At 54.6% G+C, this 17,369-nt stretch overlaps 1 protein-coding gene across 1 annotated transcript in view; it reads left to right on the plus strand.

Annotated features, from left to right (window-relative positions):
• Positions 1-6,911: 6,911 nt before the first annotated feature.
• TRIM8 (tripartite motif containing 8) overlaps positions 6,912-17,369 on the plus strand; it is a 29,364-nt gene continuing 18,906 nt past the window's right edge. The window contains exons 1-2 of the mRNA XM_014883794.2: positions 6,912-7,465; positions 7,754-8,409. Coding sequence (XP_014739280.1) covers positions 7,840-8,409 — 570 coding nt within the window. The 5' untranslated portion in view covers positions 6,912-7,465; positions 7,754-7,839. The remainder of the gene's footprint in view (positions 7,466-7,753; positions 8,410-17,369) is intronic.

Below are 17,369 nucleotides of genomic sequence, written 5' to 3' on the forward strand. Positions count from 1 at the left end.
CCAAAGGAGGATTTGTGGGGGGACAAGTGATCACCAAGCACTGAGCTGAGCAGAGTGGATCATGAACAGGGAGACTTCAGAGGGGTTAAAACCTCCTGCCTAGAGATTCTGGAGCCCTGGGGTGCCCAGGGGAAAGAGAGAGCACACAGAGAGCTGGGAACCCATTCCCTGCATTCCCCATACAGGAGTCTGTTCAAGCCCCAGGCTTCCAACGCACCAGGATGAGATAAAAATGCCTCCAACACGAAAGCAGCTTCATCCTTCTGTCAACAGGACCCTCCTTTTTTGTTTGCCATCACACTCCTACCCCCAGACATGTCGTGTTTTCCTTCCTGGTGTCTTAACAAAACCTAAACCCGTAATTGCTCCCATTACACAACCAGGAGTGACAGTTTATTAGCAATGCTTCCTGACCTAATTTATACCATTGCCCTCCTGCTTTTCCCTTCACTGTGGGCAAACAGACCTTTAGGCTTTCTGAGAGGAAGTTGAACCCCAGCAGCAATGAGTGCATGGGCCACAGCTCTGGAGCAATCCCATGCCCTCACCTGCCTCAGTTTCACCCAGTTGCACCAAACTGGAGCTCCGTGGTACCACTCAGCTTTGGGGCTTTAGGTTTGGGGTTGCACTGGGCATGGCAACCTTGGATGTTCTGCCCTTCACAGGAAAGCCCAAGAACTCCCTGGCAGGGGGCTTTTTAGAATGTGTGTAGCACTGGATCATTTGGCTGGAGCCAACTTGAATTGCAGGGAACATGTAGAAAATTAATAGGAAGGCTGAGAAATTGATGTGAATATTGCAAAGATTGCACCTTGTTCTGGGCAGGGGAGAGTGGCTGAATCAAACTGCAGATGGGAATGGAGGTGGTGGAATTGTATCCTGCTCCAATTCTGTCTCCAATGACCAGATTTTGGGCTGGCATCTTCATGTCCCAAGCTTGTTGCTGGGCTGGCAGCCCTGAGGAGCTCCATCTTTCCTTCAGGGAAATGCCCCACTATGGTGTAGGATACTGTGCCAGAGATTGATGCACCAGGGAAAGGGCTGGTGCAGAGGGAGGACTGGGCCACTGGTAGCCACCTGCTCAAGGCAAAGGGCTGCTACTTTCTGCCCTGGCCTTGGGGACAGCCAGGGGATATGTGTGTCCCTGCACCCAGGTGATGGTGACACAGCAAAGCAAGAGCCCCAGGGCAGGAGAGTTTACATGGCCACTTGGGAGGTTGTAAATCTTGGCATCACCACTACAACGCAGATCAGGTGGGAAATGGCTCAAAAAGTGACTTTTCTACCTGTGGCACAGCCTGGGCTTTGGGCAGTGCCAGCCTGGATGGACTGTCGGAGCAGCCGATGACTGCCAGCATCACTTCCCTTTTCCTGACCTGTGATGGGACACTCACCACACTGGGTTCTGTCAGTGTTTGCTACCATCCTTTCCAGACCCCTTTTAAGATGAACGAGTTACTTTTAAACCCATACAGCACATTTTTCAGAATGCAGTGGTGAGGCTGCCCCAGAGCTCTGCTGAGGAAAAAGAAATGTCAGGCAAATTCCAGGGATGGTGGCTCCCCCAGATGCTCTCACCAGCCATCCCCTGTTAAAGGCTGGCCACTGGCAGCCCGGCTCTGGCACCATCTCTCCAACTGGCAGCAGAAAGTAAAATGAGACCAAGCCGCATTTTTTCCCCTTGTCCACCCAGCAAACTTTTCAGCTTTTCTGCCAGGTCCTGTCCCCTGGGTCTCGGGGGAAGGAGGGGGAAGAGCGGAGGAGCCTGTCTGGCCGCCAGTCTCCATCATGCTCAGAAAAAAGAATAAGAGAAAATTGTGCTGGATTTTTTTGTTTGGTTGTTTTGGGGTTTTTTTAATATATATGGAGGTTTTGTGGCTTTGACGCAGTTTCCTGAAAATCCTGCCTCATCCTGCCAGGGACTGAGCAAATGCACATCCCAGCCCTCGGCGTTGGGGAGAGAAGGAGGAGAAGCCAGGGAGGGAGAGAAGAAAGCCTTTGCCAAACTGGCCTGACCAGAATGTGACACAAGAGCAGGAAATGAGTCACGCCGGCAGGGCAGCTGCTCCCAGGCATTTGCATAGAAAGAAACCCCACCAAGCAGGGAACTATACCAGCCCTTGTCCGGCTCCCCACGCTCCAGCCCCGCAGCTGCTGGACCCAGCCCCGCACTCAGCAGCACCCCAAGCTCAGCCAAGGTGGTGAGCCCTGGTGCATCATCCTTGCTCCACAGCTGGCTGGCTGCGCACCCCTGGATTTGGCCAGTCAACTTCAAATTGGGCTGTTCCACCCCAGATTTGCTTGAACCAAAGCAGAGCTCCCCTCCAACACCCTGACATGCAGTCCCCCTTGGCCAGCATTCAATATCCACTTTGGCCCATGCTTTAGGCAGAGGAGGAAGGGAGAAAGCCCTTATGCATTTATGCCCCAAGAGGAGCCCCAGTTATGCACCCATTGCACAAGGGTAAGGCTCTCCCACGGGGCCAACAAGGGCATCACCATTCCTGCACCCAGCACACCATTCCAGACCTGTTCCCAGCTTCCAGTGTCAGATGTGGGTGTTGCTGGATCCCACTGCCTGGGGCTGTGCACCAGGCTGCACACCCTACTTCTGGTCCCTTTTTATTAATGTCAGAGGACAGGACGTTTCCCTTGCAGATGCACTACATACACACACATGCATATTCTCCCAAAACGTATCAGGCTGGGAGGATGCCACAGCAGGCAGGTGACAGTATGTGAGGGACAAGAGTGACTCCATGGGATGGCTGGGCACAAGTGGTGCATGTTGGTGGTGTGCTCTGGGCTAGGTCAGCAGGGGATCATGGGGACCTCTGTGTTGTGCCTCTTCCATGGGGCTGTTTCCCTCCCCCTCCACCCCAAACAGGAACAGGGGATGGCCATAAGCAGACAGATTTAGTGTTGGAAACCAGACTGTTGCACCCTGCAATTTCCTTACCTCCTTAAAACCAGCTTTAAAACTTAAATTTCAGTGAAAGCCTTCAGCATGTTAATCACATGGAAGAGAGTGGAGAGAGCATTCTGCATCACACTGAGCCACCCCACCAGCCTGACATGGAAGGAGACAAGGGGAGTGATGGTTTTTCTCTGATTGGTTAATTGAGTTATAAATGACTCAAGAAACACAGCACTTTGTGTTACTTCCAGAGGACTCAAGGCTTCTGGGGAAGGTGCAGGGCAGGGTGCCAGAGCCTTCAGGAGTGTTCCCAAGAGAGGGTGGTGGCAGACAGGGATGGAATCACATTAATAGCCAGCTGCTCTGTTAATCTCTGCAAACACCCTCCCTCTACCATCAACTCAGCAGGGTCTCAAGCCTTAAACACCAAAATGAATTTGGTACCTTGGCTCTGCGGAGCAGCCAAGTTCATCCCTGCTCCCAGGGACATCATCTGTACCAGGCAATGCCACCTCAATGCCAGATACTAGTGACAAGTGCCTGAGCATCCTGGCTCTGCAGGGCTCAGAGAGATGCTGAGACTTTACTGGGGAGTCAGGGGGCAGGCAGTGGTCTTTCCAGAGCAGGACTAAGGGCTGCTGAAGGGAGACCTCTGTCAAAGAGGAATGATGGCCTCGCAGTGTCTGGGAAAACTGAGGCTTGGAGGAAGTTGAGGGAGGTACACGAGGACTCAGCTACAAACCATCTCTGTGGCCTCTTGGCATGGTCTGGGACACCCACACCAAGATCCTGGTGGAGGGGAGAATAAAGCATGGGCAGGCTTTCTGCAGCTGGCTCCTGCTGGTGTTCATCAGCCACCCAGCACTGTCAGGAAGGTGTTTGGGAGCTGTGTAGGCAGAGGGGGCCCTGCCTACAGCCTTCCTCCAGGCAGCTCCTGCTGGTTGTGGAAGAGCTGCAATGCCCAGCCTGGCTTTGGGGCTTCCCTTGCAAAGGGAGTTTCTCTGGCATGAGCAGAGAGGTGGCATCATCCAGATGTGGGTATGATGACAGAACGCCAGTCCCAGGACAGAGGGATTCCCAGCCAGGATTAGGGTGCCTCTTTCAGTTTGGCTAATCCCCATCCCATCCACCTTCCACTTTAAAGTACTGGCAAATACCAACCAGCTTCCCCAGCACAGCCACAGTGGGAGTACAGAGGGCCTGGGACACCCCTGAAGAAGAGCCCTGTGCTGGCTGGGGTGGGGATGGTGGCTGTCACTGAAGGCTGTCTGGTGCTGTGTGTGTTTATAAAGAAGTGAGAGTCATGAATAGTTTTGCACTGACTTTTCAAGGAGAGGTTTGCCTCCACACAGCCTCCGCCAGTCGGCTGCGGTTCTGACACATCTCACACTGCCCTGCCCAGCTCCCACCAGTCCTGGCTGCCCTGGAGGAGAGGTACAGCCCACGGGCTTTGAGGCCTGGCAGAGGAATTGATGGCAAACCGCTCCCTTTTCAGGAATCGGCGTTTGAGCCCCAGGAGCTCTGGAGTGGGTGTGCACGAGTGGAGGGGGGTGGCCGAGGGGTGATACAGGGTGAGCCCCAGTCCTGCAGCAGAAGCCGTCACTGTCTCCTTATCAGAGTGTCTCTGCCTACACACGAGGGGTTCCTGCAAAACACAGTGCGGGAAGACCTGGATAATCTCTACAGTGGGAGTGGTGTGGAATGCTCATCCCTCTAGCAGGCTGCCCCGGGTGGTCCAAGGCACTGGGGATATAGGGTGCTATAGCAGACACTACTGAGTGGTGTCTCCAGACGTTTTGGTCGGTAGCTTTGAGGCTGCAGATGGGGAATTCCTGCTAAATCCCTCCCAGAGGCAAACTGCCATCAGAGAGCGTCACCCAAGGGTCAGGTTTGGGCCAGATCCCAAAACTGCTGACTGAGCCTTTGTCCTCTTGCCACTCCACCACAAACCTGACTGTGGACCCTGAGCATTTTTTGATGTAAATACTTTGTTTTGAGCCATTGACATTCTCGCCAGTGGGAAATGGATTTACACCAGCAATGTGCTTTATTCCCAGCGGCTTGGCACATATGGCAGGGGTTAGATATACAGTGTCCCACGAAACAGCTGCAGAAACATTTGGTGGGAGAGCTGTTAACAGAGACACCTCTGTGCCCCAAGCTCTGGCATAAGGTGCTGGGGCTGCCGGTTTGGGAAAGACCCCAGGGGACAAACGGCTGCTGCTCTGCACAGGGAGGAAACGCACCTAAATGGTCCTGTGCAAAGTAACAGCCCATCTAGAAGCCAGCCAAGAGGGCATAGGAGGCTCTTGAGGGCACTTTTCCCAGAATATTCTAAGTTGTAAGGGACCCACGATGATCATCGAATCAAGCTCTTGGCCTGCACAAGACATCTTCAAGAATTAAACACCCTCAGTGCATCTGAGCATGTTTTCCAAATGCTTCTTGAACTCAGGCAGGCTTGGTGGTATGACCACTTCTTTTGGGAGCCTGTTTCAGTGCCCAGCCAGAACCTTTTTCTAATATCCAGCCTCAATGTCCCGTGACACAACTTCAGGCCATTTCCTCGGGTGCTATCCCTGGTTATCACAGAGAAGAGATCAGTGCCCACCCGTCCTGTTCCCCTCGAGAGGAAGTTGTATACAGCAATGAGGACGGTGCCCAGCACCAGCTGTGACTCAGATGTGCACTGGTTCCTGGGCAATCACCCTTTTTACGGACTGGCACCCTGAACAGCGCTGGCCGTGAAGGGATGCTGTTGGCCAGGCAAGGCGGCCCTACGGCCGATGTAGTGTCCACACGGGACATCGCACCCTCGGCCCCCGCGAAAGCAGCGCGGAGGTGTCGGGCCCCACCGCCGGCCGTGTCCCCTTTACGGCGGCGCGGGGCGGGGCGGGGCGGGGGCGGTGCCCGGTGACGCGCGGGGCGGTCCCGCGGCCGGGGCGGGGCCGCTCCCGTCGCAGCACAGCGGCAGCTCCGAGGCGGCGGCGGCAGCGCCCGGCGAGACCGACCGGCACCGGCGCCTCCGCTCCGCCCCCCCACCCCGGCCGGCTCCCGAGCGGGGCGGGGCGCTCCCGTCCGCACCCCTTTCCCCGGTTGATCGATCCCTGCGGCCGCCGCCCCCATGCCCGCCCCGCCCGCCCCCCGCCGCCGCCGCCCCGGCCCCCCGCGCCGGAGCTGAGCCCGAGGCGCCGCCCCCCCTTCCCCTCCCCGCTGCGGGGATCCGCGCCCCCACCCGCCTCTCTCCTCGTTCCCCCCCCCCCGGCCGCGGCCGCCTCCCCGGGGGCGGCGGGAGGAAGCCGGGGCGTGGGGCTCCGGCGCCCAGGGCGACCCCAAGATGGCTGGAGGCGGCGGGGGCGGGCTCGGGGGGCTGTGCTGAGCGGCCCCGCCGGGACGGGACGGCTCGGCTCGGGCTCGCCTGGCCCCGCAGCCCCTCCGCAGAGCCTCGCTGGCCAGGCGGAGGAGGCGGCTCCCGGGAGAGGGGTTTTTCTGGTGACTTTATTTATAATTTCTTTTTTTTTAAAATACCCTTTTTTATTTCCTGGTTTGTTGTTTGGGGGGGTTTTTTGTTGTTGTTTTGTTGGGGTTTTTTTTAAATTTTATTTTTAACGCGCTCCCGGTCTCCGTTCTCAGCCGGGCAGCTCAAGATGGCTGAGAGCTGACTCGGCTCTCCCGGAACCGCTCGCTCCGGCCGGCTCCTCCCGGCTGCCCGCCGCCGCCTCGCCCCTTCCCGGCGGGGCCGCGCCCGGCAAGGCAGCGCTCCGCCGCCGGCTCGGGCACCGGCCGTGCCCAAAGCATTGTTACCGTCGGGGGCTTGCGACCCCCGCGCCCGCCATGAGAGTGGGCTAGCACCGACCCCCCCGGGCGCCTTTTTCCCCCCAGCCGTGGTGGAAAGTGGGAGCAGGTTGATTTGGGGTGCGCGGGGCTCCGAACCCCCCGTGGCAAAGCCCGTCCCCTCTCCCATCCTTCTCCGGGAGCGTTGGAGGAGCTGGGCGGGCTGTGCTGGGCTGGGGTTTGCTCTGAATGACCGAGCTCTCCCATTCAAGACCTCGCAATCTCGAAGCAGGCGAGAGGGCTTTTTTTTCTTCTCTCCTTTTTTTTTTTTTTTTCCTGTCTTGTCTTTTTTCCCCTCTTTCTTTTTTTTTCCCCTGCTGCTCCTCCGATTTAGAAGCAAATCTCGGGGGCCGCAGAGAGAATTCGTTTTTCCGCCATCGTCATCGTCGCTATTATTATTATTTTTTTAATCTTCCTCCTTTTCCCGTTTTGGATCTTAACCCTTTGATCTGTTTCCTTTAAAAGACTCTGATTCCCAACTCCCATCAGGGGGAGAGGGAGGAGAAATACAGGGAAAGGAAAAAAAAAGCCCGAGCGAGTCGCTGCCCTCAGCTGTTGGCCAGGTTTGGTGGGGGACAAAAGTCCCTTTAAAATATTGAATGTCAGTTGCAAACCTAAGAAAAGAAAAATCTGATCCGGAGTGCTAAATTTAGGAGCTTTATATGGAACTTGGACTCTGCTGCTGGATTTTGTATGGATTTTTTTCAACCTTTGGTAAGTTTCAGTTCACCTTCTGGGGTAAAAAGGAGCAAATGGCTTTTAGGGGTGGTTAGGACTTTGGGCTGTAAGTCCAGTAGGATCGCGTTGGGATTTTTTTAACCGTTTGCGTTGTTTTTTTAACAAAGCGATGGGGACGTTGCATTTTCTTGCCGGATATTCCTAGAGTGCTGCTCTGTGGTTTATTTTATCCCCGATTTTAAAATCTGTTGCGGTTTATTATTTATGGTGCGTGCTGCGGGGAGGGGGGAGCTTGTCCGTTCACCGTCAGCCTTCCCCTTTCAGGGAGGACAGACCCCGGCGTCCGCCTCTAGACCGCACTGAGCGACCGAAGCGGCTGGGGGGAAGCGTCGACAGAGCTGCCGGCAGAGATGGCCGAGAATTGGAAAAACTGCTTCGAAGAGGAGCTCATCTGCCCCATTTGCCTGCACGTCTTTGTGGAGCCAGTCCAGCTGCCCTGCAAGCACAACTTCTGCCGGGGCTGCATCGGGGAGGCGTGGGCCAAGGAGTCGGGCTTGGTGCGGTGCCCGGAGTGCAACCAGGCCTACAACCAGAAGCCCAACCTGGAGAAGAACCTGAAGCTCACCAACATCGTGGAGAAGTTCAACTCCCTCAACCTGGAGAAGCCCCCCTCAGTCCTGCACTGCGTCTTCTGCCGCCGGGGCCCGCCGCTGCCTGCCCAGAAGATCTGTTTGAGGTGCGAGGCTCCGTGCTGCCAGTCCCACGTCCAGACCCACCTGCAGCAGCCCTCCACGGCCCGGGGACATCTCCTGGTGGAGGCAGAGGATGTGCGGGCCTGGAGCTGCCCCCAGCACAACGCCTACCGCCTGTACCACTGCGAGGCCGAGCAGGTGGCCGTCTGCCAGTTCTGCTGCTACTACAGCGGGGCCCACCAGGGACACTCGGTCTGCGACGTGGAGATCCGCCGCAATGAGATCCGGGTGAGTCCAACCATCCTGGACACCCGGGTTTGCCCTGCTTGGGGACCACCCAGCCACCCTCTTCCCTGCCATGTCTGTTCCCCTGTGTTTGTGTAGGACCTACACAAAATCCATCCTGGCACTACTTCTCCTTCCGCTCGGGGTTCCCCCGTGGCAGACATGTTGGGTGGCCTCCCAGCCAAGCTGTGACGGAGCCCGTGGGCGCCGGGGGGGTTCCTCAGGAAAGGTGTCTGTGCTGGGAGGCCTTTGTAGCTGGTGAGCTGTGGAACCTACGGTCCATTAGGTGTGCGCTCTGCAGGGAAGGGTTGTGGTCTTGGGCCAGGAGTGTTTGGAGGGGCCATCTGCCAGGTTTGTGCTGGGCTATGCAGCTATTTCGAGGAAGGCAGAAGAGCTGCCTGCATCCGAGGTCGAGTCACCCCAAAACTGGGCTTCCTGGGAGGACAAAGCGGCTGCAGGAGCGGACCCTGTCCATTGTAAGGCCTGTGAATGTCAAACTGCCTGCTCTTCCCACTGCCTCCCACTGGGGCCGGTGGCCGCCATCCTCTTCCCCCCTGGCAATGGAAGAGCTTCGTGTCAGAGACCCGTGACGTGTCAGAGACCCGTGACGTCTCACTGGTGGGGATTCAGTCTTGGGGTTTGGCCAAATAATGTGATTTTTATTAGGGGACACAGGGCTGCCCCTCTCCCTAGAGCAGCTTGGGCTGTTCAGCTGGATTCGAGGGAAAGCGGGTCTGTATTTTGCTCTTGGCCAGGCCATCTGGCAGGAGCTTTCACCCCTGGCTCCCCACCCTCCAGTTCCTGGCGGGCATTTACCAGCCCTGCGGCCAGCCCTGCCGTGACCCTTCTACCACCTTCCCCCTTTTCAGGGCGGCCCGTCCGCTCCCCCTCCGACCCTTCGAAAGAGGCTCGGCGCTTGTCTGCCGAATAAATATTTAACAATGAATTGAATGGTGATTACTGTAAAATGGGGATGATTTCCTGTGTATTTTAATGTTGCCAAAATGAGTCACCATTTAGCAATAAAGAAAAAAAGAAGTCATAAATAAAAATTGCAGTATAATTACTTTCCAATTGGATGGCCAGGCCTGGGAGTGGGGCGGGGGGGGGGGAGTGCAGCTCTGTGTAGAGGGGAACTAGCCTGAGCTCACAGGGAGGTTATTTTCCTCCCCAGGTTTTTTGGGGGAAAACCAGGGACCTCCGCAGAGGTGCCAGCAGCTCCGCCACACACGCTGGAAGGGGAAAGACCCAGTCAGTCTTTTGGAGAAGCGCTTTTCTGCTTCTATTTATAGGGAGTCATTTTGGTTTCCCTCTGCCAGGGTGGGGAGCCACCTCGGGAGGGCTGTGCAGGGCTGGGATGGGGCTCGCATGTGCATCTCCCAGGAGCCTTAGCCAGGGACCAAAACTATTTTTCCAGGTCCTTTTCCAGGACACTTTGATCTCATTTATTCCCGCTCTTGCTGCATGTTTTTTTTTGTTGTTGCTGCCGTTGTTATGGCTGGATGTTCGCCGCTTCTTGCGGATGCACGCTGCTAATGACCTGGCAGAAATCTGCCACCAGCTAGGCTGGATTTTGGCCCTGGCTTGAAATTTTAGGATATGTGGCCAGACACCAAAAGTGTTAGACGGCTGTATCGTTGAGCCACGGAATTATTTTCTGACCTTGGCCAAATCCCTCGGTACCTCCATCGCCGCGTTATCTTAATTTCCTTTCTCTGTGATGATAAGCTTGTCTCTTCCCGCTGGGCGCGTGGCTTGGTTGGGTGCACGGAGTCTGGGTCAATGAAGGACAGCGCCAAGCTGGGGGACGGTGTGCCCAGAGGATCCCCCGTATAGCTGAAGCAGTTCTTCCATGAAGTGGCTGGGGTAGGGATGAGACCCTGGGAAAAACACCCAGCAGGTTGCCAGCCCTTGCTCCATGGCCATGGCTGGGTCTCCGGCTGAAAGCTGCCCGTCGCCAGCCAGCAAGGAAGGTGGCCTCGTCGGCTCCCGAATTAAGGTGCATGAGCTCAGCTGGTGACGGCTTCCCGCCTGCGGGAGCCGGGCCCGGGATTCCTGGCTGCTTGCTCACCCTGCAGCAGCGGTGAGCCGCACTTGGAGCATCCCAGGAAAGATGGACTGGGACTGGGGGGCAGATGAGTAACGCTGGGCTTGGGAGGTCCGGGGGAGGCCCCATTGTGAGAGGTTTGTTCCATGCGTGGCTTGTGTTCAGAAAGCCGTTAATTGAGAAATGAGTCAAAGTTGGGAGGATCAGAGCCCTGACCTTGGTGTGGGGGACTCGCAAGTGTGGGGGTTGCAACGTCGACTCGCTGTGGAGGGGGTGGCCCCCATGGCCAGGAGGAGAGACCGGAGCCTGCAGACGTGCTCCCCATAAACTCTGCTTTTTTAGTATTTATTCCTCTGCCTGTGCTGCCAACCCACCTCGAAGGGCACCTTACCCCTGGTTGCAGACCATTTTGAAGGGGAAGGGGGGCTCAAAACTCCTTGGGGACAGCACCAGTGCTTTGTCAGCTGAGCTGGCAGCTGGGGCAGAAGTGCTCCGGCTGGGTGAAGGAGGCTGGAGATGGGTGTCTGCTGGAGGAAAGGGGGTGTCTGTGCAGTGTCTGCCTGAAGTGGAACATGGGCCTGGTGGGTTTGGGAGAAGGAACCGCGTTCAGCGTTAGGTGCTGCACAAACCCGCAGAGCCCTGGCTCTGAACTCCACGGTGCAACTGTAATACAAACAGTAAATAAAATATGTGGTTAATCTTTCTTTCGTGGGCGTATAAAGCGCTTACCTCCCCTTCCCCCCGTGAGATGTTTTCTCCTTTGTTTCCTGTTTTTGTAGCGCTTAAAGAGGAGAGGGGGGGAAGAAAAGCCAACAAGGCACCCTCTTTTCCTTTTTTTTTTTCTTTTTTGCTTCTTGTCATTTTGTTTGTGTCAAGGTCGCAAAATGAAACATTTTTTCTTCCATCTTTGCCTTTGCTGCCCCAGCCACGTGCCTCCCGCCTGCACGGGGGAACCTGCTTCTAAGGCTGAAAAAGAAAGTTGCTCCAGTGCGAGGTTGATGTGTTGCTTTTTATTTTTTTCTCCATCCAGAAAGGGGAAAAATACATTGCTGGGGTTGGAGTTTGGGTAAGAAGTCAGCAGAGACTCACTTGCAGGGTATTACCGTGGTTGCCCTATCTTTGTGTGGGACATGGCTGGTTGAGGCCAGGTACATCTGAGCTTGCTCAGAGGTTTCCCAGCTGCCTTTCCTCAGCTAGAGGTGCTACCAGTGGAAACGGGCTTGGGTAGAGAGGCTCTGCTTCTGTTTTATTTTGGGGGAAGGAGATATATTTCCCCCCTTCCTAGCTTCCTAGAAATCCCTTCACATTCTGAAGATTTCTGGTAGCTTTGAACATTAAGGGGGAGAAAATACGTTGTGGTGCTGAGACCTGGAGGAAAACATTGGGAATCTTCCTGCAGGTGTGTAGGAATGGCATCCGGCATTGTCCATGGAGCAGTGCATGTTCAGCAAATCCAGGGGGACAGGGACTGGGCTGCCGAGTCCCTCTGCAACTCAGTGGATTTGGGCTTTCTTTCTTGGCAGCACCCCACATAAGGGCAACTCACATGCTTTCTAAATTATGAGAATGAGGAAAGGTGAGTGCTTGGTAGCACAGGAAGAGATGGATCTCAAGTCTCTACCAGAAACTGTGTTTCTTTGCCAGCTTTGGCCACCACCAAGTCTCACGTGGCATCCACATGCTGCCATCTATGCCAGGGATGTTTCAGTGTGGGACCAAGGGAGTCCCACCGGTGGTGAAGCTTGGTATCAGCTTCACTGCCAGCCTTCTGGCATCAACTGCTCTAGGTTGTTTTACTCTGAAACAGGTTTGGTAACTTGTGATGGACTGGATTTTTACAGGCTTACTTATTTTCCAGATGACTTGTTTATGAGGAGCACAGCACGCAGCTCACTGCAGGCATTGTGAGTGCAAGTGCCCAAGTGCTTGAGTGCTAATTTAGCTCTCGTGGCTGTAGGTGGTGTGGCTGGTGCCTGGCAGGCATTTACTGTGGCACTCTGAGCATACCTGGGTCCCCAGACAACTTTTGCAGCAGGTCCTACAAAGCAGGAGTTGTGCAGCTTCTCCCTGCGCCCTCCATCTGAACTTCCACCAGCACCCCAGAGCTGAACTGCCAGCCCAGCCCAAGGGTTAGGTCAGCCTAACCCAGGTCTCTCCTTCCCTGGCTTTGCTTATGCCCTGATTCCTGCCCAGAGGCCTCAGGAATATGGCACTGTGCTCCTGAATGTGGCTGATCATTGTGCCTTGGGATGCTGTCAGTTGGTCAAGCTGCCATGATGAGCACTGACTTCTTAAGCCTTGGGCAGTGGCAGAAATCCCAGTATCCACCTAGCCTGGCTTCCTAGCTCTGTGCCACTCAGCACATCGATCTGTCAGGCTTTGCTGCTCTATGTTGTCAGGGGCAGCAGATTTCAGTTCAAGATGTAGCAGCCCAAGCTGCCCTGGAGAGGTCTGGGGGGGCTGAGCCTCCCGTCTGCAAACCCCTCTGGGTTTGCTGGCCAAGCAGCAGTGGATATCTTGGCAGTCCCAGATCTTTGGCTGAACTGGAGCAGTCTCCTGCCTCCGCAGGGTTTGGATTAAGGGCTTTTCCCCGCTGCTTTCCTGCTAAGCTTGAGCATTTTCTGTGCCCTTAGCCCGTCAGGTTGCCAGTGGTTGGTTCCTCCAGACCTGCAGCTGCAAGTCTTTTATGTAGAGTCAATCCCAGAAGTGACAGCAGAGATGGAGTATGGTGGGAGGCAGCCTGGTGGGTTGAGTGGGAAGGAGGAGACTTGTGTGGAGGGGATAGCCTTGGTAAAGGAGTAGGACAGGGGCTGCTGTGGAGAATGCTCTCTTCCCATAGGGGACAATGCAGTCGGGATGGGAGCTGTCGGAGAGTGAGGTGGAAAGAGGTGGGAAAGGAAAAGTTCCCCTGAAGACCTTGAGCTCCTTTGCAAGGAATAGCAACAAAATGTAGCCCAGGCTTACACAGACCCTGCTCACCAGACTGCCCTGGCTTACCTAGAGCTTCCCACCTTGAAGCTCTCCCTCAGCAGTGACTTCAAGTGAGCCCCTGTGACGGAGGATTTGTGGTCTGGTTTCTGAACTAAAGAGGTCTAAGCCCAGCTTGTCTGGTGATGAGGGCATAATGAACTTAGCCCAGACCCTTGTTTAATCTAAATCTATCATATGATACTTATGTGAGCATCATGTGTCTGCTGGCATGGAGGTGATCAGCCTGCCGTTCTCCTCAAGCCCATGAACATGATGGAGAGGGAGAAGTAGGAGTGACATGAACTGCAGTGGGACACCCTGGACTTCTCTCCACTCCTCGGCCTCGTGCCTCACACGTGGAAGTCTGGGTGAGCCCTTCAAGGAATGCGCAAGTCCCAGGACTGTCCTTCCCTTGTCCCATCCCCTTGCTCTAACAAAGCACTGTTCTCAGGGTCTCCCTTGTGCTCATCCGGGCCTGGTCCTGCCAGAGGGGCATCCACAGCCTCTCTGCTGCTTTGGTCTTTGCCTCTGGAGCCAGAGTTGCCTCTGTCCCCATCCGAGCTGGAGGAGCAGAAGAGGGTCTGGCGAAGGGGGTGGGAGGAGAAGGCAGATTTCCATGTCTCACAAAGGGCACAAGCGATCAGATTCGTGCAACTGCCCAAGAATAAAGAGGCTCTTACAGTGCTGGCTGCCCTGACCTCTCTCCTCTGTGCTCCAGAGGACAGTGTGTGACCACACAGGGATTTCTTAGCTGTACTTGGGAGGCGGGCAGCAGGTTTTCTATCCCCAGATCTGTCTGCAGCTTGCCTTGCAGCATATTGGCCTATTTTTTGCTCATTACCTATCTGTTTACTGGAAGTCTTGGTACATGGTGATAATTTCTTCTTTTCTTCTCTTTAATTTCATGTAATTGTTTTGGGTTTTTTTTTCAATCTGACACTGAAATGGGGCTGAGAGCAGCACTGCTTCCAGAGCAGGGACAAAAGTAACCAGGAAACACAGGGCAAGAGAGGAGGGATCGACACCGAAACAATGAAATAGCCAAGCAAGGAAAGACTGAATGCTCAATAGCACAAGCCTTTGCAGAAATGCCTGGCTAGTGCAGCATTTTATAATCAGCTTCTGTGCAGGGCTGGCCTGCAACAGTAGTGTGATGGGGGAGGAATGCTTTGAATTAGCTGGATGCCAGAATTAATTCTGTCAGAATTCAAATGTACATGTATGTACGGATTTATAAATAAACACTTGGAGCAGGATTCTGCTTTGCCACGCAGGCTCTGGGGCAGAATCTGGTCTGGCCTGGCTTTTTTGCTTTTTAAAAAAATAAAATGCTATGGATCTGGGATAGGTTCTGGTGACTTTGTCAACTTCTTATATTTATCAACAGCCCATAGGCTGAGGAAATGCTGGTTGGGTTGAAGTAAGGGGGCTGGCACAGAGAACTCAGAGCTGCTGAGCTTGCTTGCAGTGATAGCCAGCTTTCTGCAATGAACCTCTGTTTGCTGGAAGAGAAGGTGAGGCACATGCTGGGGGACTGAAGATGTGAAATGTGCAGGACCAGGGATGTCCTGTCCTTCCCTTTTCTCCACGGAAGGACAGAGGCAGCCACCCCTCCTTTTCCTGGGAGAGCTACAACCAGCATACTTGGGAATGGGAGCAAGAGATATCTGGTCCCAAATACGGAGGAAGGGATGGTTATTCACAGGCATGAGACTCTGGATGCACGCAAAAGTTTGTACATATGTCCCCCAGATGAACTCGGGGAAGAGGTTCCCAGTCCCAGATCCTTTCTGATAAGGACAGCTTCAGCCTGTTCTCACCAGGGCATCGTGGTTGTCCCTCTTGTGTCTTGTGATTCACTTGTGATGGTAACATGAGCAGAAGTTCCCAGCTCAGCACAGTGTCCTGCACTCTGCAGCGGTGCCGTTGCACTCCAAGCACAGTCCAAGTCATCCGTTTGCTGGGGTGATGTACCAGAACTGTTAAAAAAATACACATTAATTAATTACATTTCTCTGTTTCTTCTCTTCCCCCTACCTGTCCTTTTTCAGTTTCTTGCTGTGTGGATGCTTTGATGGGGGGGCTGTCTCTGGAGTGGGCTGGGGAGAGCTGAGCTGTGGATGGCTCCAGATGAGGCAGTTGGCAGGGAGTGATGTTCCGGATGGCTGTGTCTCTCTGAAATATGAGTAAACATTGTCAGAGCAGCCGACTGTGTGATCTGGGGCTTCGGGAGGGCTGATCTGCCTTTTCTTCCCTCCACCCATCTCTCCCTCTTTGGATCCCCCATTTGTTCAGCATCATCCAGTTCTCCTCTCCCTGCCTGGGTGACCTGGAAGTTTCATCCTAGAGCTGTAGCTTCGGAGAAAGGGAAGGAAAATCCCACATGTCCTAATGGAGGCAGTGTTTTCCCTTGCCATACGACAGCTTAATCTAAACCCTAATTTGAGCCAGTTATTGTGTGGCTTTAAAACCCCATCCCCTGGAAGCTAGTCTCCCACTCCCTTCCCTCTCAGTCAATGCTGGTGGTGGAGCTCCAGGGTTTGGTGCTGGGCCACACGCAGACACAGATCGATCACACTGGGGGGTGGGTTGATATTTCTGTGGCAATGGTTTTTATTGCTGGTTGCGGTTGTTGGGTTGTTGGTAAGTCAGGGGGGTTGGCGTGCACTGTAATGGGCTTGTGCGTGTGGCAAGGGGAGAGAAAGGGTAATGTGATTGCATCCTTCTGCTCATTATCCTCCTGCTAGAAGGGGGGGCTGCATCGCTCTCCCCGTCTGAATCCATGTGGAGCTGCCGCCTCTGCGCTGGGAGCAGGTTTTCCCTGCAGGTGAACTCCTCTGCGCTCAGACAAAGGGCTGGGGGTGCCGGTGCCTCCCTTTGTTCTTTTCCTGTCCTGGTGCACCCGCCTCTGATGGCAAAAAGCCCCTTGAAGCGTGCCTCTCAAATGGATGGAGCGGAATAAATGTGCTGCGAGGTCTCTGTCCCCCTCCCAGACCCTTTGGGGAGAGTGCGGGGGCGGGTGCTGCGCTCCCCCTTCCCTCTGGTATTGTGCTAGCCCCTTAGTGATGGGGGTGGCCAGATCCAGGAGGGAATTACTGCAGCTCTCCTGCCACAGCTGCACTGTTGTGGCTGGGTAGCTGAGGCCTGTGAGCTCTGCTTTGGTCAGAGGTAGTTTGGTTGTAGGGGGTGGGGACAGAGCCTGCCCCCATCAAGGGAATGGGAGCACATCTGGGGGCTATTTTCCTGCCTCTGCCTGCTGGCAATCCTGCCCAGCAGGGCATCTGGGCAGGGAACTGGAAATAGTGCCTGATGTGAAGACCACCCCTTTCCAAACACATCTCCCGAGCATGTAAGCCCAGCAGGTAAAGCCAAGGCCTGTCCTCCAGCTAAAGAATTTGTAGCTTTCTACTTAGAACAGGGGAGAAAAGGATCATTTTAATCTCTGCAACAACCTAAAGTCTGGATGGGGAAGTCAAGGTATTACCCTAAATTAGAGATAAGCAGAGGTGGGGAGACCTGCTAGGACTCAGGAGGTCCATGGCAGTGTGGGGAAGCAATCCTGGAGACTGGAACTTTCTTTGCTGATGTCCTTGTAGAACGTGGACCCTGCTAGCTGCCCCCATCCAGGCACTTCCTCCCCTGCTCCTCCCCAAGGCTGATTCCTGCTACAATCTATGAATGCACATGGTATTAATCTCCATTTACCAAAGTACTTTTCAGCAATATGATAAATGAAAACAAGGTGAAGAACAAAAACTAAACCTTCCTCTCTCTATGCATTAAAACTGCCCACTGGAGCCTTCCTCAGGAAATACTCCTGCTTCCCAAAACATAAGAGCTGGTTTCACAGGGACAGGAGGCATCTGAAAAGCCAGCCTGCATGTATGTGCTGCATCCAGTAACTGTTGACAAAGGCATTTGAGGAAAATCTTGTGCTTCTCAAACA

The sequence above is a fragment of the Sturnus vulgaris genome, chromosome 8, assembly GCF_052056855.1.
Source record: "Sturnus vulgaris isolate bStuVul1 chromosome 8, bStuVul1.hap1, whole genome shotgun sequence".
Classification (NCBI taxonomy): domain Eukaryota; kingdom Metazoa; phylum Chordata; class Aves; order Passeriformes; family Sturnidae; genus Sturnus; species Sturnus vulgaris.